Raw genomic sequence first — 24,693 nt, forward strand, 5'->3', positions numbered from 1 at the left:
TTACCGTTTTGAAATCCATTCAGCCGTTCTCCTGTTCTGGCGATATCACTTTTAGCATAGCTTAGCATAGATAATTGAATCCTATTAGACCAGTAGCATCACGTTCAAAAAATGACCAACGAGTTTCGATATTTAAAACTTGACTCTTCTGTAGTTATATTGTGGCCGACAAGATTAGGAACTACACTCCCATTCCTTGACTATTATATATGACTATTCCTTGACTATATAAGGAAGTTTGCTGTTTTAAACAGGACAAATATTGAAACTCATTGGTCATTTTTGAACGTGATGCTGTTGGTCTAATAGGATTCAGATGCTAAAAGTGATATCGCCAGAACAGGAGAACGGCTGAATGGATTTCAAAACAGTAAAACTCAACTTATTAACTCGGGGGGAGTTGAAGAAAGAGTCCATTTCCAAAAAAGTGGAGTGTTCCTTTAAGATCTCCAGAAGCGTCGCATCAAGACTTTTATTTTGAAACAATTTGTTTACGTCCGAATGTGCGTCCTGCGTCACGCCGGTGCCCGTCGTTTCAAGAAGCAGCAGCGTCAAACTCTCCGCGCCGCCGACAGCACATGATTTGTGTTTCTAAAGTTGAAAAATGACGGTGTGTAACTTCTTTCTTCAAGGTCGCTGTAGATATGGAGACAAGTGCTGGAATGAACATCCGAGAGGAGGAAGAGGAGGAGATTTTAGAGGAAACCAGCACCAGCAGCAGCCCAGCAGAGGAGGTCAAGCTAACACACGCTCATATATACGCTTATATATTCAACAATATTGTTTTTAATGAAGAAAACAGAATACAGATACAGCCTGAATCATATGTGTTTCTCTTAAACACAATCACCATGGTATAACCATCAAAACACAATGTTTTTGGACACTATCATGCTAGTAACTTGTGAAAACCAAGTGGGATTAATCGTATTAAATCTAGCCTAAACTTTGAAGTGCACTTCAAATCTTCTAAATATATATATTTAATAATATATAATATAAATATAAAAAGCTACTTACTTTTAGAGACTCTTTGGTACGCTGAAGGCTTTTTAAAGTACGCTTTAAATCATTGTTTTAATAGTCTTTTATTATCTTTAAGTTTTTTGGTGTGTTTACTAACATACTAAAGCATATGAACTTAATTATAATATTGTAAGAGGCTTATTTAATATTAGATTTAAAGTTGGTGTATTTTAATGTGAAGCTAAGTTTCAATAGAAATAACATTGATGTATATTTTCAGTGTATATTTTTACACATTTTAAAGACAAATCATTCTAAATTACATATGATGTAAGCAGAAATCATTTTTGAGTTCAGGTAATTGCATTTATCAAATTAAACTATAGTACTTTTTCATTCAGTTTGCAAGCCAAATGCAGTTAAGTGTCTGAAAATATATAGTTTTATATTTTAGTGTTTTTAAAAAAGTCTCTTCTGCTCTCAAAGCCCGCGTTTATTTTTTGCAAAGTACAGTGAAATTTAAAATATTTAAAAATATATTATAAAAATAAAAAAATATATATGGTATATTTTAAATTTACTAAATTACAACTTTGTCATTATAAATGTGTGATTAAGTTAAGTTTCAATAGAAATACAGTGATGTATATTTTCTGTGTGTATTTGGTATGTTTTTACACATATTTTAAAGACAGAAATAATTATAACATTATATGTGATGTACATAGAGCATTAGAAATCACCTTTGAGTTCAGCTAATTGCATTTATCAAATTAAACTATAATACTTTTTATTCAGTTTGCAAGAAAAATGCAATTAAGTGTCTGAAAATATACAGTCAAAAGATTTTTTTTAAGTCTCTTATGGTCACCAAGCCTGCATTTATTTGATCCAAAGTACAGTGAAATTTTGAAATATTTTTACTATTTAAAATAACTGTTTTATATTTGAATATATTTTAAAATGTAATTCATTCCTGTGATTTCAAAGCTAAATTTTTAGCGTCACATGCTCCTTCAGAAATCATTCTAATATTCGGATTTGCTGCTCAAAAACATTTATTATTATCATGTTGAAAACGGCTGAGTAGAATTTGTTTTGGGTTTCTTTGATGAAAGGAAAGTTCAGAAGAACAGCATTTATCTGAAATGGAAATCTTTTATAACATTATAAATGTCTTTATCATCATTTTTTATAAATACAGCATCCTTGCTAGATAAAAGTATTAATTTCTATCATTTCTTTCCTGAAAAATAGTGTATAATGTTACAAATGCCTTTTATTTAAGAAGAATCATGAACAAAATGTACTAAACTGTTTGAAATATTGATAATAATGAAAAATGTTTTATGTGAATGATTTCTGAAGGATCATGTGACACTGAAGGCTAGAGTAATGCTGCTAAAAATGCAGCTTTGATCACAGAAATTAATTGCATTTTGAAAGACGTTCTAATAGAAAACAGTATTTAAATAATACAAATTTTACAGTATAACAGTTTTTGCTGCACATTGGTCCAATAAATGCAGGCTTGGTGAGCAGAAGAAACTTCTTTATAAAGGCATTTAAATATATTCTTTTAAAGTATATTAATTATACAATAGATACTCGGTAACACTTTAGAATAGGGAACGCTTATTCACTATTAACTATGAATTTCTCCTCAATAAATTCCTAATTTGCTGCTTATTAATATTTAGTTAGGTAGTTGTTAAGGTCATGTAGAATGATGCATTAATATGTGCTTAATTAGTACTAATAAATGGCTAATAGTCTATTAATATGCATACTAATAAGCAACTAGTTAAGAAACCGTAAAATAAAGTGTTGCCAGATACTCTTTAATATAATAATATTTCCGAAGTGATAGTTTAAATACTTTGGTCTTTAAATGACCAGTTGTATTTTTGCAAATAGACAATAAAATTATAAATAGATTAGATCAGATTTGTGTATCCAAACTTACTGGTGGTAGAAAAGTAAAGTATTTCAACACCCAATAAATACAGACAGACTTCATCTTCAAACTGAGCTGAAAGTCCAGCAGCAGTGATTGACTGATGTTGTTGTCTCAGGTTATGGGAACCGCGTGTGGATAAACCCGTCTCAGCGCACCAGCGGCGATTACATCCAGCCGTCCTCATTCTCTCGCGGTGGGAATAATGACTGGAGCCGAGGAGGAGGAGGAGGAGGAGGAGGATCGTCACGAGACATCAATAGCTCAGACTTCAGCTTCAGCAACCAGAACAGATTCTCAACGCTCTCCTCTCACAGTTACTCTGATAAAGGTGGACAGAGCTCAGCAGATGACAACGCAAAACATGTGTGAGTGCAATTTACATTGATGCATTCACAGCTCAATCAGCATATGAAGAGACGTTCACATCATTCAAGACATGGGGCAAAAAATGTATATATGTGACCCTGGACCACAAAACCAGTCATAAGGTTAAATTTTACAAAACTGAGATATATACATCACATGAAAGCCCAATAAATAAGCTTTCTGTTGATATATGGTTTGTTAGGATAGGACAATATTTGGCCGAGATACATCTATTTGAAAATCAGAAATCTGAGGATGCAAAAAAATCAAAATACTGAGAAAATCACCTTTAAAGTTGTCCAAATTAGGTTCTTAACAATGCATATTACTAATCAAAAAATACATTTTGATATATTTATAGTAGGAATTTTACAAAAAATCTTCATGGAACATGATCTTTACTTAATTTCCTAATGATTTTTGGCATAAAAGAAAAATCAATAATTTTGACCCATACAATGTATTTTTGGCTATTGCTACAAATATACCCCAGCGACTTAAGACTGGTTTTGTGGTCCAGGGTCACATATTTATATCATTTCATATAGGTGTAAATATGACACAAAGTTTTTTCTTTAAAAAATCAGCATCATTACAAATGTGATAAATAAACAACTAGATACAGTTTGCAGAGAAAAACAGAAAGAGTTTTAAAGATTTTTTTTTTAAGTTGTAGGAGTTTAATGGTTTTCAGTCCAAAAAAGATTGAAGTTTACAGTAGTTTTGACGGCAGTGAAGTCTGTCAGAAGGATGGATGGATGGATGAATGGATAGATAGCATGTTTTAACATGTTTCTAACTTATTTAGCATGTTACGAGCATGTAGCTACCATGATTAGCAAGTTACTAGAATGTTTCTAGCATGATTAACATGTTGTTAGCATGTCTGTAACATGAATAACATGTCAATAGTGTGTTGCTAGCATGTTGTTAACATCAATAACATGTTTCTAGCTTGATTAGCAAGTTACTAGCATGTTTCTAGTGAGATTAGCATGTTGTTAACATGTTTAAACATGTTGCTAACATGTTTTTAACTTATTTAGCATGTTACTAGCATGTAGCTAGCATTATTAACAAGTTGACAACACGCTTCTAGCATGATTAGCAAGTTACTAGCATGATTAACATGATTTTAGCCTGATTAGCATGTTTCTAGCATGTTTGTAACATGGTTAACATGTCAATAGTGTGTTGCTAGCATGTTGTTAACATCATTAACATGTTTCTAGCTTGATTAGCAAGTTACTAGCATGTTTCTAGTGAGATTAGCATGTTTAAACATGTTGCTAACATTTTTCTAACTTATTTAACATGTTACTAGCATGTAGCTAGCATTATTAACAAGTTGATAACATGTTTCTACCATGATTAGCAAGTTACTAGCATGATTAACATGATTTTAGCCTGATTAGCATGTTTCTAGCATGTTTGTAACATGGTTAACATGTCAATAGTGTGTTGCTAGCATGTTGTTAACATCATTAACATGTTTCAAGCATGATTAGCAAGTTACTAGCATGTTTCTAGCCAGATTATGTTGTTAGCATGTTTCTAGCATGATTAACTTGTTAACATGTTTCTAGCATGTTTTAACATGTTGCTAGCATGTTTTTAACTTATTTAGCATGTTACTAGCATGTAGCTAGCATTATTAACAAGTTACCAACATATTTCTAGCATGATTAGCAAGTTACTAGCATGATAAACATGTTTCTAGCCTGATTAGCATGTTGTTAGCATGTTTATAGGATGATTAGCATTTTGTTAACATGTTTCTAACCTAACTAGCATTTTGCTAGCATGATTAGCATGTTGTTAACCTGTTCCTAGCATGTTTCTAGCATGATTAGCTAGTTACTAGCATTATTAACATGCTAACATGTTTCTAGTCAGATTAGCATGTTTCTAGCATGTTTTAACATGTTGCTAACATGTTTTTAACTTATTTAGCATGTTAATAGCATGTAGCTAGCATTATTAACAAGTTGCCAACATGTTTCTAGCATGATTAGCAAGTTACTAGCATGATTAACATGTTTCTAGCCTGATTAGCATGTTGTTAGCATGTTTATAGGATGATTAGCATGTTGTTAACATGTTTTTAACCTAACTAGCATTTTGCTAGCATGATTAGCATGTTGTTAACCTGTTTCTAGCATGTTTCTGGCATGATTAGCTAGTTACTAGCATTATTAACATGCTAACATGTTTCTAGCCTGATTAGCATGTTGTTAAGATGTTTCTAACCTAACTAGCATTTTGCTAGCATGATTAGCATGTTGTTAACCTGTTTCTAGCATGTTTCTAACATTATTAGCCTGTTACTAGCATTATTAGAATGTTGCTAACATGATGTTAGCATGAGTAGCCTGTTTTTAGCCTGATTAGCATGTCACTAACATGGTTCTAGTTGCTAGGGATAGATTTTGAACATTTCAATGTAAGTCTGCATTTTTATGAAAAGCGTAAGTCGGATCAGTTAGAAAAGATCCAGCAACTGGAGTCAGATCAGACTGAAGATCTGGCCTGAGTTTGGAGTTTGGAGAGTTAAAGCTCTAGGAGCAGCAGCAGTCAAACATTTTAGTCTCAGAAGAATAGTAATAAATGTAAGTTTAAATAGCATTTCAGTAAGATGGCTTTCTCAAGCCAACTTAATTAAAGTCTTATGTACGTTTCAGACCCCATTTTAGCTGTTTTTGCTGTATTTCGCCAACAAAAATCATTCCAAACACAGCCACAGCACTGTTTCATCTCTCAGAGCAACATGACGGTGTTTCGTTCCTGAATGAATCAAGCGTTTAAATGATTCGCGCTCTTCTTAATTTGGTAATATCTCTTGGGTCAAAGCATGGAATCTGTCAAATAAGTTTTGTATCAATAACAAAATTAAAGAAGTGTCTTACAAAATACTTCATAGAATTTATCCTGCTAAGCATGTTTTGGAAAGATTTAAGCTTAATATTTTACACACCTGTGAATTTTGTGGTCAAGAAAAAGAAACCGTTTTGCATCTTTTTTTCATTGTATTTACTCAAGATTATTTTGGAAAGAAATGGAATTCTATATTAACAGAAATTTGGAAAGTATGATAGAAATTTGTATTTGATGTGCTTTTTTTATACAGAAAATGAAAGATTGAATTGTAAAGAACAACATATTATACATTTGTTTATTTTATTAGGAAAATTCTATATACATAAGAAAAAGTGGACTCAGTGTAAACCAAATTTTTCTCATTTAATTAATGACTTTAAATTGTATGTGAATCTCTTGGAACAAACAAAAAACACTGAAAAGTTGTAATGCTCTAAAAACATTAAAATTTATATTTTTGCTATTTTGTTTCTTCTTTTTCTCTGGCAGCTAATGTTAATTTGATATGATTATGTAATACCTCTTGTTCTTGTGGCATTAAATATTAATAATAATAAAAAAAAAGATTAAAAAAAAGTTTGCTTCAATCGCAATGACTCACTTATTAACTTATTTAAAATATCAAAACATTATTTCCGCATTTGTAACTGCAGGTTAAAGCAATCCAAGTCCTTCTTGGCTTCATTAAACTGTGTATAAATCAAGGGGCAACCTCCCGCTCTCTCTATTGAAACCAACACGGAAGTGACTTAAACTGCAATTCATCGACTGGCCGCTAGAGACTGGCTGCAGAAGGGAGTCAGTCCCATTGACTCCCCATGTTAAAATGCCCAACTTTACAGCAGAAAAAAGTATGTTTACAGCCTGGTTCAAAAAATGGTTTTGGTCTATATAGCTAGTTTTGCCCTTCATGTCAACTGTGAGGGGGGTGAATTTTTTTATAACTCATCCGTTTAAGTTATATTAAGCCTTAAAGTTCTGTATAATTAAGGGCGTGGCCACTTGAGTGACAGGGGGATTGCCGCTGCTGTCACCACTGTCGCGCTAGGCGGGCGTGGTTTCAGCAACAAGCTCCACCCACTTCCCGCCTTTTTGCCCATTTTTGATTATCCGGGAGTGACGCGCGGTGACGCGATTCCAAGATGGCGACGGCCGACTCCCGCCCACTTTAGGCTTCAAAATAGCGCTTCAGAATTCTACGGGTGACGTCACGGATACTACGTCCATATTTTTTACAGTCTATGGTATAAATGCATCTTAGATGCAACTTCTGCAAAGAAGAATTTTGTTGACACTGATTTAATTTGTTTGGTAACAGCCGAAATGTATTATTATTAAAATTGACTGATTAAATGTAAGAATTAAACTCAAAAGATGTTGCACACTTTAAAAGAGAGGCTTTATAAAGGTAAAAATGAATGAAAACTTATTGAAAAGATGAATTTCTATCAGTGTAGTGAACTGTCCCGCTGTCCAGAATATTGTCTAATTATATTTATCAATAGAAAATATTGAGATGTTATTTTTTTTTTGTCAATATGTTCGTTTTTTTGGCTAGTAGAAGTTATGAATGGCCGGTAACTTGGATTTAGTAGCCAAATTGGCTGAGTGAGTGAAAAAGTTAATCTCAATCCATGTTTGTATTGTATTTGAGTTGTATTTATGCTTTAATTTCAGGGAAACAATCCAGAATGACATGGAGATCTGGCAGAGCTCTGGTCAGTGGCCGTTTTCCTGTTATTCTGCTCTCAACGGCCAGATCTCTGGTGAGTTTAGGTTTTTTTTTTTTTTTTTTTTTAGGCGTAAATGGAGGACTTTTTATTTTTATATTGTGAAAATATATTGTGAATAATGTGAATGTTATCTGTGTTTTTTGCAGGCTTTGTTGAGTTGTCTCCTGAGGAGCTGAGACTGGAATATTACAGCGGCCAAGTGTCTGGTGATTTACAGGCTTATGTAAGACCACGACTTCACTTCTACAATCAAAGGCAACATTATTAAGCAACTTAAATTTTTATGAAGGCTGGATTTATTTGATCTAACATACTGTAAAAACATTAAAATATTATTAGAATTTAAAATGGCAGTTTTCTATTGAATATCTGTTGAAAAATAATTTATTTCTGCTATCAAAGCTGAATTTTCTTTGACCCAAAAACTGCATTTATTTGACCCAAAGTACCGTAAAATCGAAATATTTTTACAATTTAAAATAACTGTTGTCTATTCGAATATATTTTAAAATGTAATTTATTTCTGTGATCAAAGCTGAATTTTAATCATTACTGCAGTCTTCTGTGTCACATGATCCTTCAGAAATCATTCTAATATGCAGATTTGCTGTTCAAAAGTTTTTTTTATTGTTATCAATATTACAAAGAGTTGAATACATTTTATTAAGATTATCCAAGGATCAGCATTTATTTGAAATAAAAAACATTTTCTGAACATTTATACACTATACCACTCAAAAGCTTGGAGTCTGTATAATTATTTTTATTTATTTTTTTGGAAAGATTATTGGAATTATTTCTTGTATTTAGCAGGGATGCTTTAACTTGATCAAAGTGATAAAGACATTTATGATGTTACAAAAGATGCTGTTCTTTTGAACTGTTTTATTCATCAAAGATACCTGATAAATTACTCACTTGATTTAAACGTAATAATAATGATAAATGTTTTTCGAGTATCAAATCAGCATATTAGAATGATTTCCGAAGGATCATGTGACACTGAAGACTGCAGTAATGATGCTGAAAATTCAGCTTTGAAATTCAGGAGTAAATTATAATTTTAAAATGTATTTAAACAGAAAACTGTTTTTTTAAGTAGCAAAAATATGTTAAAATTTTACTGTACTTTGGATCAAATAAATGCATGCTTAGTGAGCAGAGGAGACTTCTTTAAAAAAAATGAAAAATCTGCTCACCAAGCCTGCATTTATTTGATCCAAAGTACAGCAAAAACAGAAATATTTTAAAATGTTTTTACTGTTTAAAATAAATGTTTTCTTTTGGAATATATTTTAAGATGTAATTTATTCCTGTCATTTTCAGCATCATTACTCCAGTCTTCAGTGTCACATGATCCTTCAGAAATCATTCTAATATACTGATTTGCTGTTCATGAATTTGTTTTATTATTATTATTATTTTTATTATTATTATCAGTATTTAAAACAGTTCAATACTTTTTATTAGGATTTCTTGACGAATAGAAAAATCCAAAGATCAGCATTTATCTGAAATAAAAGGCTTTTGTAATATTTTACACTACACCATTCAAAAGCTTGGAGTCGGTATAATTATTATTTTTAGTTTTAAAAGAAATTATCGAAATTAATACTATTATTTAGCAAGGATGCTTTAAATTGATCAAAAGTGATGATAAAGCATTTATAATATTACAAAAGATTTGTATTTCGGATAAATGCTGTCCTTTTGAACTTTTTTCATTCATCAAAGATGCCTGAAAAATTACTCGCCTGTTTTCAACATAATAATAATAATAATAATTATTATAATAATGTTTTTTTGAGCAGCAAATCAGTATATTAAAATGGTTTCTGAAGGATCATGTGACACTGAAGACTGGAGTAATGATGCTGAAAATTCAACTTTAAAATCAAAGGAATGAATTACATCTTAAAATATATTCAAATAGAAAACAGTTATTTTAAATCGTAAAAATATTTCAAATTTTTACTGTACTTTGAATCAAATAAATGCAGGCTTGGTGAGCAGAAGAAACTTCTTTAAGAACACAATAAAAATCTTACTGTTCAAAAACATTTGACTGGTGATGTACATCTAAAAAAAAAAGTCTCTTCTGCTCACCAAGCCTGCATTTATTTGATCCAAAGTACAGCAAAAACAGTAATATTTAAAAAATATTTTACTATTTTAAATAACTGTTTTCTATTTGAATATATGTTAAGATGTAATTTATTCCTATGATTTCAAGATTCACATGATCCTTCAGAAATCATTCTAATATGCTGATTTGCTGTTCAATATTTTTTATTATTTTTTATCAATATTTAAAACAGTTAAGTGCATTTTATTAGGATTTTTTGATGAATAGAAAAATCCAAATATCAGCATTTATCGGAAATAAAAAGCTTTTGTAAAATTATAGATTTTAAATACTTGTATTTTGCAAAGATGCTTTAAATTGGTCAAAAGTAATGATTAAGACATTTATAATGTTACAAAAGATTTCTATTTCAGATAAATGCTGTTGTTTGAAACTGTCTATTCATCAAAGAAACCTGACTAATTTTACTCGGCTGTTTTCAACATCAAAATGTTTTTTAAGCATCAAATCAGCACATTAGAATGATTTCTGAAGGATCATGTGACACTGAAGACTGCAGTAATGATGCTGAAAATTCAGCTTTGATCACACAAATAAATTACATTTTAAAATGTATTCAAATAGACAACAGTTATTTTAAATTGTAAAAATATTTTACTATTTTACTGCACTTTGGGTCAAATAAATGCAGGCTTGCTGAGCAGAAGAGACTTTAAAAACATAAATTTGGACTGGTAGTGCACATCTTGCAGTTTAAGAAAAGCCTCTTCTGCCAGCCTGCGTTTATTTGATCCGAAGCACAGCAAAAACAGTAATATTTTAAAACATTTTTACTATTTAAAATTACTGTTTTCTATTTGAATATATTTTAAGATGTAATTTATTCCCTAATTTCAAAGCTGAATTTTCAGCATCATTACTCCAGTCTTCGGTGTCACATGATCCTTCAGAAATCATTCTAATATTCTGATTTGCTGCTCAAAAAACATTTATTATCATGTTGAAAACAGCTGAGTAGAGTTTTTTTTTTTTTTTTTAGGTTTCTTTGATGAACAGAAAGTTCAAAAGAACAGCATTTTTTTTTAAATGGAAATCTGCAACATTATAATTGTCTTTACTGCATTGCTTTCAGCTGAACTCCGTTCAGCAGCTGGCAAACCAGTGGAGGAGCAGAGTTCAGGAGCTGCGGACCATGAGCAGCTCCACTCAGATCAGTGTGGTAAGATGATGTGAAAGATCTTCATAAGCTTCATCTGACACTGAACTAGATTGACAAACGTATCTTAAATCATGTGATCGATGTCCTCAGATCTCAGAGCTGAATAACCCCAGTTCACAAACATCAGCACCCGGGTTTGGGTCGACAGCATCAGGGTTCGGAAACACATCTTCATCATCATCTGGCTTTGGAGCAGGAGGTTTGTTTTAGATACAGTCAGAAATCTGAATTTATAGTGTTAAAGAGCTCTTGGGAAATGGAGCTAAATTTATTTCAGATTATTTGATATATGCCCATTTGACTAGAATGACTCATGGGCGTTTATTGAAGGCGAAGAACCACCAAAAATGTCAATATTGTAATCGTAACTTAAGTTTACGTTTTTGTTCTGTTCAGTTTGTCACAAGCCAATGATTTTTATCAGGACATGCTTTGAAGAACTTTTAAATAATAAAAATGTGTTTAAAAAACATTTATGACAAGCACATATAAATAATCTTTTCTAGAGCGTTATATGCAGATTTGTGGTAGCTCTTCACAATAAGGTTTTATTTGTTAACATTAACATTGAAATATACTTCTAAAGCATTTATTAACATTAGTTTATGTTCATCTCAGCATTTACTAATACAAAGCTAACATGAAATCGCAGTTAATGCGTTTATAATTAAATATAAATAAACATAGGAACACTTAAAACTCAAATGGATTATACCAGGGTCTAAAATGAACACTCAGCAAATGCAAACTAGTATTTATGCAACATAGTTCTGTTTTTAGATGAGTTGTACAACACCAAAAAAGATTTTTTTACATTTTTATGAGTCTCTTTGATTCACTATCATTTCTTATTTGAGCAAAAACTGTAAATATTATTACAATTTTAAATAACCATTTAAAATAGCTCTGGTTTCAATGGGATTTTTTTGTATATACAGGTGCTGGTCATATAATTAGAATATCTTCAAAAAGTTGATTTATTTCACTAATTCCATTCAAGACGTGAAACATGTATAATGTATTCATTCCACACAGACTGATATATTCCAAGTGTTTATTTTTTTTAATTTTGATGATTATAACTGACAACTAATGTAAACCCCAAGTATCTGAGAAAATTTGAATATTGTGAAAAGGCTCAGTATTGAAGACACCTGGTGCCACACTCTAATCAGCTAATTAACTCAAAACACCTGCAAAGGCCTTTAAATGGTCTCTCAGTCTAGTTCTGTAGGCTACACAATCATGGGGAAGACTGCTGATTTGACAGTTGTCCAAAAGATGACACAAGGAGGACAAGACACAATGCAAAATTGCAAAAGAGGCTGGCTGTTCACAGGGCTCTGTGTCCAAGCACATTAATAGAGAGGCGAAGGGAAGGAAAAGATGTGGTAGAAAAAAAGTGTACAAGCAATAGGGATAACCGCACCCTGGAGAGAATTGTGAAACAAAACCCATTCAAAAATGAGGGAGAGATTGACAAAGAGTGGACTGCAGCTGGAGTCAGTGTTTCAAGAACCACTAGCACAGACGAATGCAAGACATGGGTTTCAGCTGTCGCATTCCTTGTGTCAAACCACTCTTGAACAACAGACAGCATCAGACGCGTCTCGCCTGGGCTAAAGACAAAAAGGACTGTTGAGTGGTCCAAAATCATGTTCTCTGATGAAAGCAAATTTAGCATTTCCTTTGGAAATCAGGGTCCCAGAGTCTGGAGGAAGAGAGGAGAGGCACAGAATCCACGTTGCTTGAGGTCCAGTGTAAAGTTTCCACAGTCAGTGATGGTTTGGGGTGCCATGTCATCTGCTGGTGTTGGTCCACTGTGTTTTCTGAGGTCCGAGGTCAACGCAGCTGTATACCAGGAGGTTTTAGAGCACTTCATGCTTCCTGCTGTTGAACAACTTTATGGAGATACAGATCATTTTCCAACAGGACTTGACACCTGCACACAGTACCAAAGCTACCAGTACCTGGTTTAAGGACCATGGTATCCCTGTTCTTAATTGGCCAGCAAACTCACCTGACATTAATCCCATAGAAAATCTATGGGGTATTGTGAAGAGGAAGATGCGATATGCCAGACCCAACAATGGAGAAGAGCTGAAGGCCACTATCAGAGCAACCTGGGCTCTCAAAACACCTGAGCAGTGCCACAGACTGATCGACTTCATGCCACGCCGCATTGCTGCAGTAATTCAGGCAAAAGGAGCCCCAGCTAAGTATTGAGTGCTGTACATGCTCTCATACTTTTCAGTTGGCCAAGATTTCTAAAAATCCTTTCTTTGTATTGGTCTGAAGTAATAAATTAAGTAATATTCTAATTATATGACCAGCACCTGTGTATATGTATGTATATATAAACGATCTGAATCAAATGATTCACAAATGGATAAACTTAACTAGTGGTTTAGTGTGTTGTGTTGTGTAGTGGAGTGACTAAGTCATTAGGTTTGTGCTCCTTTCCGACTGTCAAAGAGTTAAAGTTAAGTGTGTTCAGGTCAGTCTTAGAATGTTTCTGCTAGTCGTGTAGTGTGTCCCCAGCTTAATGGAACCTTATTGAAAAAGTGTTACCAAAATTAAGTCGAATTTTATACAATGTTTATTTATTGTATTGCTTGTTAATTTAATCTTTTAAAATGCAACGTTGTGTTGTTTTCTCAGGGTTTGGTTCGGCCTCTCAGAGCAGTAGCGGTTTCAGCTTTGCCCCGTCCAAAACTGGCTTTGAAGCGTCAAATACCCAACAGGCCCCTGATTTTGGCAGTTCTGCGTTCAATCAGTCCTCGTCTGGTTTCAGCACTTCTGCTCCATCTGCGGCCTCCTTTTCATTCGCACCTACAGCCACGGAAAACCAAGCCAGCGCTCCAGCGTTTAGCTCTGTGTCTGCATTCAGCTTCAAGCCATCTTCAGGAGGTCTGGGCACCGGGTTTAGATCCTCAGCACCGGCTGACAACAGCAGCGGCGGCGGCGGCGGCTTTGGTCAGAGCAGCGCAAGCAGTCCGTTCAGCAGCGCTCCAGCCGTTGGTCATTCAACAGACGGTCTGTACTCGGCCTACAGTGACCTGGCCGAAGAAGAGATAACGCAGTTCAAAGCCAAACACTTCACACTGGGGAAGATCCCTCTCAAACCGCCTCCTGCTGACCTCCTCATACTCTAATGCAGACTTTGGGGGTTTGGGAGCGGATTTGACTTTATGCAATTTTATTAAATGTGTGTATGGAGCAAGTCGGTGTGTTTCTGCGTTTTAGGAGACTTTCCTGCTACTTTTTCACTAATACAAAATGGGGTGGTAAAGTATTATCATGGTACACTGTGGTATTTGATGGTAAAATCTGTGAATGTCTACATAAATTTAGTTCTTGCAAATGAAACAATTTTTTTAGTATTATCTATCAATCCTTGATAAACTGCATTCCTATTTTCATATTGTAATATAGTAAATTAAGCTACAAACTCCATAATGCACAATGTTTATCTACAGCTAACGTTATTTTGAGCTGCAGCTTGTCATATTAATGGAGTGTTTTCACTAATTAGCAGTAAACCGGCTCAGTATGTTTGTAGATTTGTGTTGGGTGTTATTTTTGGAATGGAAATGTGGATATTCCCTTTGTAAACATACTTTTTGTCATAAAACTAATAGTACTGACACTGTTGTGTAAACAGCGCTGAAAAAGACGTGAAAAGCGGAGGAACAGACAAACTGATTCAATGGAGTGAGTCTGACTCATTTACGCTGGAACCCGCTCCGATTGATTCAAACGGATGACTATGAACATTCAGTTCAAGCGATTCACTAGCAAAAACCAGATCACATTAAAATGAATTAGATTCAGTTCGGGAGTTCAATGTGAGTTCGCGAATCATCGGATTCAGTTCACAACTTCGAATTGTTTGATTCAGATTGCGACTTTGCGAATCATTTGATTCAGATTGCGACTTTGGGAATCATTTGATTCAGTTCATTCGTGAACTCGCACCGAACTGAATCAAATGATTCGCAAACTCGCATTGAACTCCCGAACTGAATCAAATGAACTCCCGATCCGAATCAAATGATTCGCAAACTCGCGACGAACTCACAAACTGAATGAGAGTTCGCAAATTATTTGATTCAGTTCAATGCGAGTTGGAGAATCATTTGATTCAGTTCAATGTGAGTTGGCGAATCATTTGATTCAGTTCTGGAGTTCGGCGCGAGTTCGCAAATGAACTAAATTAAATGATTCGCAAACTCGCATCAAACTCCCGAACTGAATCAAATGATTTGCGAACTCGCATTGAACTCCCGAACTGAACCAAATGATCAAATGTACTCCCAAAGTGAATCAATGATTCGCAAACTCGTGCCGAACTGAATGAGAGTTTGCGAATCATTTGATTCAGTTCAGTTCAATGTGAGTTTGCGAATCATTTGATTCAGTTCTGGAGTTCGGTGCAGTTCGCAAATCGAAGTCTTGATCTGAATCAAATGATTCGCAATCCATGAGTCAAAGTCCCGATTCACAAATCGAAGTCCTGATCTGAATCAAATGATTCGCAATCCACGAATCAAAGTCCCGATTCACAAATCGAAGTCCTGATCTGAATCAAATGATTCGCAATCCACGAATCAAAGTCCCGATTCACAAATCGAAGTCCTGATCTGAATCAAATGATTCGCAATCCACGAATCAAAGTCCCGATTCACAAATCGAAGTCCTGATCTGAATCAAATGATTCAGATTTCCACGAATCAAAGTCCCGATTAGACGAATCAAAGTTCTGATATGAATCAAATGATTTGCGATCGCGATCCACGAATCAAAGCCCGATTCACGAATTGCAGTCCCGATCTGACTCAAATTGAAGTCCCAATCAGAATAAAGATTCGTGAACCATCATTTCAGATCAAAAAAGGAAGTGTACACAAATACAAATCCCTTTAGAAAATAACAGTGGTACATGTGTTGCCAGGTTGACACAAAAACGTAATAATGTACACCTTAGAGGACGCATAGGATGAATATAGAGATCAGCTTTAAATAAAGGTTTTTTAATGTATGTTAAATTTAGCTAGCAGGAAACAAATTAAGTTATATTTTTATATATTTTCTTTTAGGTAGTCAAACACTCCAAAGAAAAGTCACCTACAAAATGAAAAATTAGCAACTACTAAATTGTCCATAGCAATATTTTGATCAAACAATTAAATGTCTGCTGTTATGTCCCCACACAAGCCAAAATCAAACCTACACCCTTGTTTTTAATGCATATAATGTATATTTTAAATTGATATCACACCTGTTGCTGCCAGAATAACTGTCCATTTTTTAAATGTAATGTGCTTTATTTCTCTTTTTGTTCTTAAACTGACATCATTGCATAAACATTGCTTGAAGTCCTTGAACATCAAAAAAAGTTGTAACATTCATCTAAAAATGCCAAAGCAAACACCTAAAACTAGTGTTATTTTAGTATCATTAGGATAGTTATTTTTTTAATTAAAAATGTGATTTAGTTTCTATTTTTATAGCCTAGTTTTTGTTTTCATTTTACATTAAGTAATTTTCTTGTGAGAAATTGTCATTGTTTTTGTTTTTTTAATATATTGTTTAGTTTTTTTTATGTCTGTATAGTTTTTGTTCATTTATTTTTTACATTTCCGTTTCAGTTCTAGTTATTTTAGTACATCAAGGTAAACTAAATGAAAATTAGAAATGCATCTTTGGAAACTAAATGGGAAAACATAAATGTATTTTTTATTTTTTTATTTTCAGTTATAGTTTATTTTATTTAGGTTTTAATTGACTAAAGGTAAGTGTTAACGTGCTTTTTAACATAAAATAATTCATTTATTGTAGAATTTGACCTAACCTTCCCTGGGAAATCCGTCCCAACAGCTATAAAAAAAAATATATATTGTTAACAAAACAAAATAAAATAAAACGCGTGTTTTCATCCGGGTCTTCTGACCGATACCTGATTGGCGGAGAGGCAGCGCGCGTAACGCTCGAAGACGAAGTGCCGGAAGCGGGAAACACAAACCCAAACACAGACGCATGTCTCGACGCGAAGCGACCGATGGCGGTTTCAAGTATGTCTTCGGCATTTTACGCTCGTTGTATCCGCTCGTTCAGACTCTTGAGGAGTTCGCAGACGGACTGGTGTTCTCTGATGGACGGAAACCGGTTCTGGTGGAGGAAAAAGACGGAGCGCGGTTTAAAAAGCTCACCAGAGGACTGATCATATGCGCGTTCACGCCACTGCAGCAGCTGCGCGTACCCGCACAGGTACCTCACACACCTGTTTGTTTGTGACAGTTTGTTTGTTTCCACATCAGTAATATAGCACTCCGAACCGAAATCGCTTTGTCATTGTTTATAAATAGATTTTCCGCCATAACTGACCATCGTTCATTTGAATATGTCGTCACCTGCATGTTTCATCGTATAATATATAAAACATACAGAACCGACAAAAGGGCTATAGTATTTGACATGATACTATGGTAATGTTATGCTTTTTGCACATGATACCATGATATTCTTTTTCGTACTTCAGAGTACCATGGTTTTACTGTACCATCACTGTACTATAATGTCACAGGGTTACAAAACAGTAGACAGGATCGTCAGTGCTGCCTTGTCACTAAAGTTTAATTTGCCTGCGACTGTTTGTCAAATTCGTGCAAATAAAGTCTTAGAATCGAGAAACAGCTTGTGTTTTTAAGCCTTTAAATGCTACGTTTTCTGTGATGTCGTGAGCACCATATTGCTTTTCGGTTCCTCTCATCTGATTGGATGTTGTATGCAATTGGCTGCGTCCCAATTCGCCTACTTATACTACACCCTAAAAGTATGTACTCTTTTTGTGAAGAAAAAGTACATACTTTTGAGTTTGTAGCAGAATAGTAGGCAAGCTTCGTCATACCTGCTTCTTTAACGGACGCTTCGTTGCTTAGTTACCTGAATCCTGTCACTGTTTAAACTGCCCTGTCAATCATCACAGTTAACATTATCTACATTTATATTTTTAATTTCCTACCGTTAAGAGGCACGTTCTTTCACGAGTAATTCATGCCCAGAACTCTGCTCTTGTGTTTGCAGAATTACGTTATGCATTTAAACGTTAATGACCAAGCCTATCATTATAAAAGTTCATAATGTTCCTGCACATGAAATATAACGCGAATAACATTTAAAAAAAACTTTTTATCAGGTTACACACTAATTATTTACCACTCAAACCTCTTTCTCTAACTGTCTGTTGGTCGCGCATATCCATGTTTGTAGTTTTTTAACACTTTTCATGCGTGTTTGTAGTTCTAATCGAATCCTTGTTCACAGCGCAATGTTGATCCGCACTTCGAATTCTGAAGTTAAGTAGTACACCATCCGGGAATCTTTGGAATACTTTTTTAAACATACTACGATTTGGGACACTTAATTCTATTTTCGAATACTATTTAGGACGGATAGTATGCAAATTGGAAATTTTTTACCAGCAATAATTCCAATTGAAGAGCTCTCTAATTCAGTTTGTACTAGTAAGAATTCCGATTAGAGAGCTCTCTAATTCAATTACAGAGCTCTGCAATTAAACATATCTTTAATGTGTTTTTTTACTAGTAAAAATTTAATTATAGAGCTCTGTAATTGCAATTTTACTAGTAATAATTAAATTAGAGAGCTCTCTAATCGGAATTGTTACTAGTAGGTATTAAATTATAGAGCTCTCTAATTCAATTCTTACTAGTAAAAAATCAATTACGAGTAACACTTAGTATCTTTTAGGCTAAAACGGCTTGCCATAATTTATCATTGAATTATATATTCAAGAGATTGCAATTGTGAAACAAGTCTTTATTGAGACACTGACTCCTTCATTTTTAAAAAAAATTGTTCAAATATAGACTTAAGCAATGAACATTCTCTCAGAACTGCTAGTAAATTACGTAATTCAGATTTCCTTTTTTTTTTTCTTTAGAATCGTGATCTCCAATTTATAAAAGAAAATTGTGTTTCAATTTATCCAGAATCATGCAATATGTGACCCTGGAGCACAAAACCAGGGTATATTTCTAGCAATAGCCAAAAATACATTGAACGGTTAAATTATTGATTTTTCTTTTATGCCAAAAATCATTAGCATATTAAGTAAAGATATTTTGTAAATTTTCTACCATAAATACATAACTTGATTTTTGATTAGTAATATGAATTGCTAAGAACTTCATTTGGACAACTTTTAAGGCGATTTTCTCAATATTTAGATTTTTTTGCACCCTCAGATTGCAGGTTTTCAAATAGTTGTATCTCAGACAAACATTGTCCTATTTTAACAAACAATATATCAATATATCAGCTTATTTACTCAGCTTAATTTCATAAAGTACAAGTACATATCGGAATGCACCTACATTTTTTTGCATTTTGTCTTTTTTAGTTGAATAACATACTATTTTTTCCCTATATATTTCATCATAGGGCTGGGCGATTAATCGAAAAGTAATCGAAATCGACATTCAGAACCTATAATCGATCAAATTTTTCCAGGTCAATTATTTCAATTACTTTCCCTTTAAAAACACTACTGCGTGTGGAGTCACGTGACCCCGCTCCGTTACGTTGCGTTATTCCGCCGACATGTCGATGGAGAGCTTAAACAGTGTTTATACAGTAAGAAGTATTTACAGGATATACAAGAGTAATTTTATTTAGAAGAGATACTGCTTATTTTCTACTTTTAATATTTATTATTATTTTATAAATAATTTATTTTGTTTCCAAAAGTGCACGTTATTTATTTTCACTAATTTAAGAAAAATGTGACTTTTCATTTTAAGCAATGTGTGCTTTAATTTCAGTTGTTCAACACTGATGTTCAATAAATAATCATAGATAGTAGATAGTGTGTGCACCCTTCATTCAAAAATCTCTCACTTGTAATATGTGCGCATATTTACTGTGCAAAACTTGTCAGTGAACTATGAGGGCAAAAAAATAAATATTATTTAAATATAATTAAATATAATTTTATTAATGAATAAAATAATCGTTCATTAATTGTAATCGGGTTAAAATGTTCAATTAATCGAGATTTTGATTTTAGGCCAAATCGCCCAGCCCTATTTCATCATTGAGGATTTCTAAAAAAAAAACAAGTTAAATCTGTTCTCGTTCTGTTGAGATAAGTGTCTCGTCAGTCGTCACACCTCTAATCGTGATTATGATTTTTGCCGTAATCGAGCAGCCCTACTTACGAACTCTGTCTGATTTCAGCTCAGCACACTGCCGGAGGTTTTGGCGTTCACGCTGAACCACATCAAACGCAAGAAACTGAGAAACGTGCTGGGATTCGGCTATCAGTGCAGCGACGTGACGGCATGTTCGGACCCCTTCCGTTTTCACGGCGACGTTTCGCAAACGGCCGCCTCCATCAGCACCAGCGAGCTGTGGAAGCGGATCAACCAGCGTCTGGGAACGGAGATCACACGCTATCTGCTGCAGGACTGCGCCGTGTTCGCCACAGTCCCGCCGTCCTGTTTGCTGCAGGTGTGCGGTGAACCCGTGTACGACCTGCTGCTGCCGCGCACCTGGTCCGGCTTCTTTCTGGACGGCGGCGCGTCTCAGACGACATCCGGTGTGATGCGAAAAACTCCCGCCGCCGGCACGTGGAAGAAAGTTGCAAGAGATGACAAAAAAGTAATTTCAAAAAAGAGAGCGAGAGAGGAGGAAATCGACAGCAAACTTGGAGATGGTCCTGGGATAAAGAGGCGACGGCTGACGATGGACAAATCCGACGAGCCGTCAAACGGCCAAAACACAGAAAGTCACGGATCTCAGAGTTGGAAACCGGCGGATCGGCCTCCTCCTCGACCGTCGCGCTGTTCCATCCGCGTCCTCAGCATGCTTTACGGTGGGAGGGGCTTGAAGGGCTTCCTGCTGAACAGAAAACTGAAAGGCGGTGTGGGCGGGGCTAGACGGCTCCAGGGGGCGGATCTCGTACGCATCATTTTCCTCCAATCGGAATCCAACGTGTTTGACGGACAGGTCAAGTTTAGAAAACTTCCTAAGCGTTTCTTCTCCATGGTTCCCTTGTTCGCTCGACTCTTACGGCAGCACAGGAAGTGCCCCTACACTCTCTTCCTGCGGAGGAAGTGCTCGGGGAATCCAGAGTTGGAGGATATGGAGTCTTTGCTGAAGTCGCACTCGTCGCCTTATAGGGTTTATCTGTTTGTGAGGGAGTGTTTGCGATATGTTGTTCCTGAGGAACTCTGGGGATCTGAGGAGAATCGGCTTCACTTCCTGTCCAATGTGAAGAACTTCCTGCGGCTTGGGAAGTTTGAGCGTCTGCCGCTGATCCAGTTGATGTGGAAGATGAAGGTCAAGCCCTGCAATTGGCTTGGAGTCAAGAAACGTGTGTCTTTAACATCTTTATTCTCTGTTTTGTGACTTTGGTTGTTGGAAGCTAAACAACTATATTGGATGTTTTTTTTTTGTGTGTGTGTATAATGCAGGGTTATTATATTAACTAAAACTATAAAAATCACATTACTTGAAATTAAATTAAAATTAACTGGAAATAAAAAAACTACATACAGCTGACATACAAAACATTATAAAAAAATAATCTTGAACTTATTTTATTTGAGCTATACTTCCAAGGCAGCATTTCTTATTTTTGTTTAGTTTAAGTTAAAGTAGATATTAAAAATATGTTTAAAAATGCATACAATTATTTTGAAAGTTTCAGTTGAAGTACTTAAATAGCTAATAAATGCATAAAAATATTTAAAAATATTAAAAAAAAAAAAAGTTAAGGTTGAATTACTAAAAAAAAAAAAAAAATGTTGAAGTACTAAAATTGCTAATATTGAAATAATAAATAATTAAAACTATATAAACATTTAAAAATATTTTAAAAAAGTTTAGGTTGAATTACAAAAAAAAAAATGTTGAAGTACTAAAATAGCTAATATTGAAATAAAAAAATAAAAAATGACATAAATAATAAATGCATTAAAAAAAAGTAAAAAAAATATTAAAAAAGACTAAGTTGAAGTACTAAAATAGCTATTATTGAAATAAAAAATAATAACAAATGACAAAAAAACACATTACCAAAAAAAATATATTTTTTAAAAAGATAAGTTAAAGTACTAAAATAGCTAATGTTGAAATAATAAATAAAAACTATAAACATCGAAAAAACTAATATGAAATATGAAAAGCTAACAAAACAAAAGTTATTTTAAGTTTGTTAGAGTACTAAAATAGCTAATGTTGTAAACTATATAAACAAAAAAATATATAAAGTTTAAGTTGAAGTCCTAAAATAGCTAATATTAAAATAAAAATCATGAAACAAATAAACACACAAAGTATAAAAATGATTTTAAAAAGTTTAAGTACTAAAATAGCTAATATTTAAATAAAAAATAAATGACAACTATTTAAACACTATATAAACACAAAAAAGCAAAGTTAAAAATTATTCATAAAAAATAACATTTAAAAATAACATTTATAAAAAATTATTCAAAAAGTTTAAGTTGAAGTACTAAAATAGCTAATATTGAAATTAAAAATGATAAAAACTATATTAACATTAAAAACAGTCTTTAATATTAAAATGGAAACAGAAAAAAATAACTATCTATAATAATAATAATAATAATAATTGTAGTTAATAAAATACATCATGATGCTAATATAACACTGTGCTTGAAATTAATCAAGTACAATATTTGAAAAATCTATTCTAAAAAAAATATAAAAGCATTTTATTTAAGGTACTTGCCAAGGCAGCATTTTTTATTTTCTTTTCATTTAAGTTGAAGAACTAAAATAACTGAAATAAAAATGAATGAAATCTATTCAGACTATCTATTTGTAAAAAAAAAATAAAAAACGCAAACCAATTCAAAATGCGACTAAAGACTATAACAGAATATTATTGCTCCTACAATAACCCTGCTCAAATGTTAAAGCTAAAATAAACACTACAGAAACTAATCCGGCTATGGAGCTGTGTCATGACTTAAATAATAATCTCTCTCTGGCTGGTCCTGCAGGTCACTGCGCTAGTGAGCACCGCTACAGAGAGTGGATCTTCGGTCAGTTCCTGGGCTGGATGTTGAACGGTTACGTCATTGGTTTGGTCAAAGCGCTGTTCTACGTCACAGAGAGTATGGGACAGAAACACATGCTGCGCTTCTACAGGGGGGAAGTGTGGAACAGACTACAGGAAATGGCCTTCAGGTGAGCAGAACAACGCTGTCATGTGACTCGCCACACCTGACAAGAACCAGAACTAAATTATATTTAAATAGAAATTATAACAAATCCTGTTTTTAGCATCATTAGGATTAGGATAGGAGGTTTGCATGTTTGTAACAATTAAGCTTTTATTTATTTTGTAAATAATATTTATTTCTAAATGTACAATTTATTTGATGTATTTGGGTTAAAGATAAAAAGGGTTTAAGCATAAAAACAATAAATGTAATAGTTCTTTAAATTGTTGCTGTTTTTCCCCAAAAATAGTTAAAAGTTTTCTGTTTAATTTAATTGCCTTTTTGTTTTTGTTTTTACTGAGCAACAAATAAATATCATGCATTTTCCCCTAAATTACAGAAGACACCCACTTAAATGTCATTCAGTAATCTTGTCAGGCATATTTACAACAAAAATCAATTTATGACATATTAGAAGACAAATCAATTTCACCCCAAATACTAATTAGTTGTAATTTTACATTGTATCCTAGGTTTTGGCCATTTGTCACTAAGAATTTTTACTAATTTAAAACACAATAAAATTAAATATGCTCCCTTATTCTTTTATTCATATATGTGACCCTGGACCACAAAACCAGTCATAAGGTTAAATTTTACAAAACTGAGATGTATATAGAATACGAAAGCTCAGTAAATAAGCTTTCTATTGATGTATGGTTTGTTAGGATAAGACAATATTTGGCCGAGATACATCTATTTGAAAATCTGGAATCTGAGGATGCAAAAAAATCAAAATCCTGAGAAAATCACCTTTAAAGTTGTCCAAATTAGGTTCTTAACAATGCATATTACTAATCAAAAATTACATTTTGATACCTTTACAGTAGGAATTTTACAAAAAATCTTCATGGAACATGATCTTTACTTAATTTCCTAATGATTTTTGGCATAAAAGAAAAATCAATAATTTTGATCCATACAATGTATTTTTGGCTACTGCTACAAATATACCCCAGCGACTTAAGACTGGTTTTGTGCTCCAGGGTCACATATATATAGCTTGCATTTTTACTTAAATATTGTTGCACTGAATGACAATGTAACATTATTTCAACCAAATTTTGACATTTTATTCTCCAAAAACTTATTTGAAACCTTGAAAGTAGACACTTTACTTACATTTAATGTGCTTTCTATGGACATAAAGTCACTTTTGTAAATTTATATTGACATGGACACCATAACGTCTTTGACCCATTTATTAC

The 24,693-nt window shown here is 33.5% G+C and overlaps 2 protein-coding genes across 2 annotated transcripts in view; both read left to right on the top strand.

The window, feature by feature from the left end:
• Positions 1 to 402: 402 nt before the first annotated feature.
• LOC141290023 (nucleoporin NUP42-like) lies at positions 403 to 14,768 on the top strand. Its single transcript, XM_073822219.1, has 7 exons — positions 403 to 734; positions 3,042 to 3,291; positions 7,847 to 7,935; positions 8,049 to 8,125; positions 11,121 to 11,207; positions 11,298 to 11,406; positions 13,869 to 14,768. The coding sequence occupies exons 1-7, from the start codon at positions 605 to 607 to the stop codon at positions 14,360 to 14,362; spliced, it is 1,236 nt and encodes a 411-aa protein (XP_073678320.1). The 5' UTR covers positions 403 to 604; the 3' UTR covers positions 14,363 to 14,768.
• Positions 14,769 to 17,246: 2,478 nt separating this feature from the next.
• LOC141289663 (telomerase reverse transcriptase-like) overlaps positions 17,247 to 24,693 on the top strand; it is a 46,259-nt gene continuing 38,812 nt past the window's right edge. The window contains exons 1-3 of the mRNA XM_073821821.1: positions 17,247 to 17,477; positions 20,469 to 21,606; positions 23,264 to 23,450. Of these exons, the coding sequence (XP_073677922.1) occupies positions 17,247 to 17,477; positions 20,469 to 21,606; positions 23,264 to 23,450 (1,556 nt within the window). The remainder of the gene's footprint in view (positions 17,478 to 20,468; positions 21,607 to 23,263; positions 23,451 to 24,693) is intronic.

Source organism: Garra rufa, chromosome 17, assembly GCF_049309525.1.
Source record: "Garra rufa chromosome 17, GarRuf1.0, whole genome shotgun sequence".
NCBI classification, from domain to species: Eukaryota; Metazoa; Chordata; class Actinopteri; order Cypriniformes; family Cyprinidae; genus Garra; species Garra rufa.

Excerpts from the sequence above, each read along its gene's own strand:
- LOC141290023 (XM_073822219.1), top strand. The coding sequence starts at position 605 with ATGACGGTGTGTAACTTCTTTCTTCAAGGTCGCTGTAGATATGGAGAC. Across the intron at positions 735-3,041 it reads GCAGCAGCCCAGCAGAGGAG|GTTATGGGAACCGCGTGTGG; the intron begins GTCAAGCTAACA and ends TTGTTGTCTCAG. Across the intron at positions 7,936-8,048 it reads TCTCAACGGCCAGATCTCTG|GCTTTGTTGAGTTGTCTCCT; the intron begins GTGAGTTTAGGT and ends TGTTTTTTGCAG.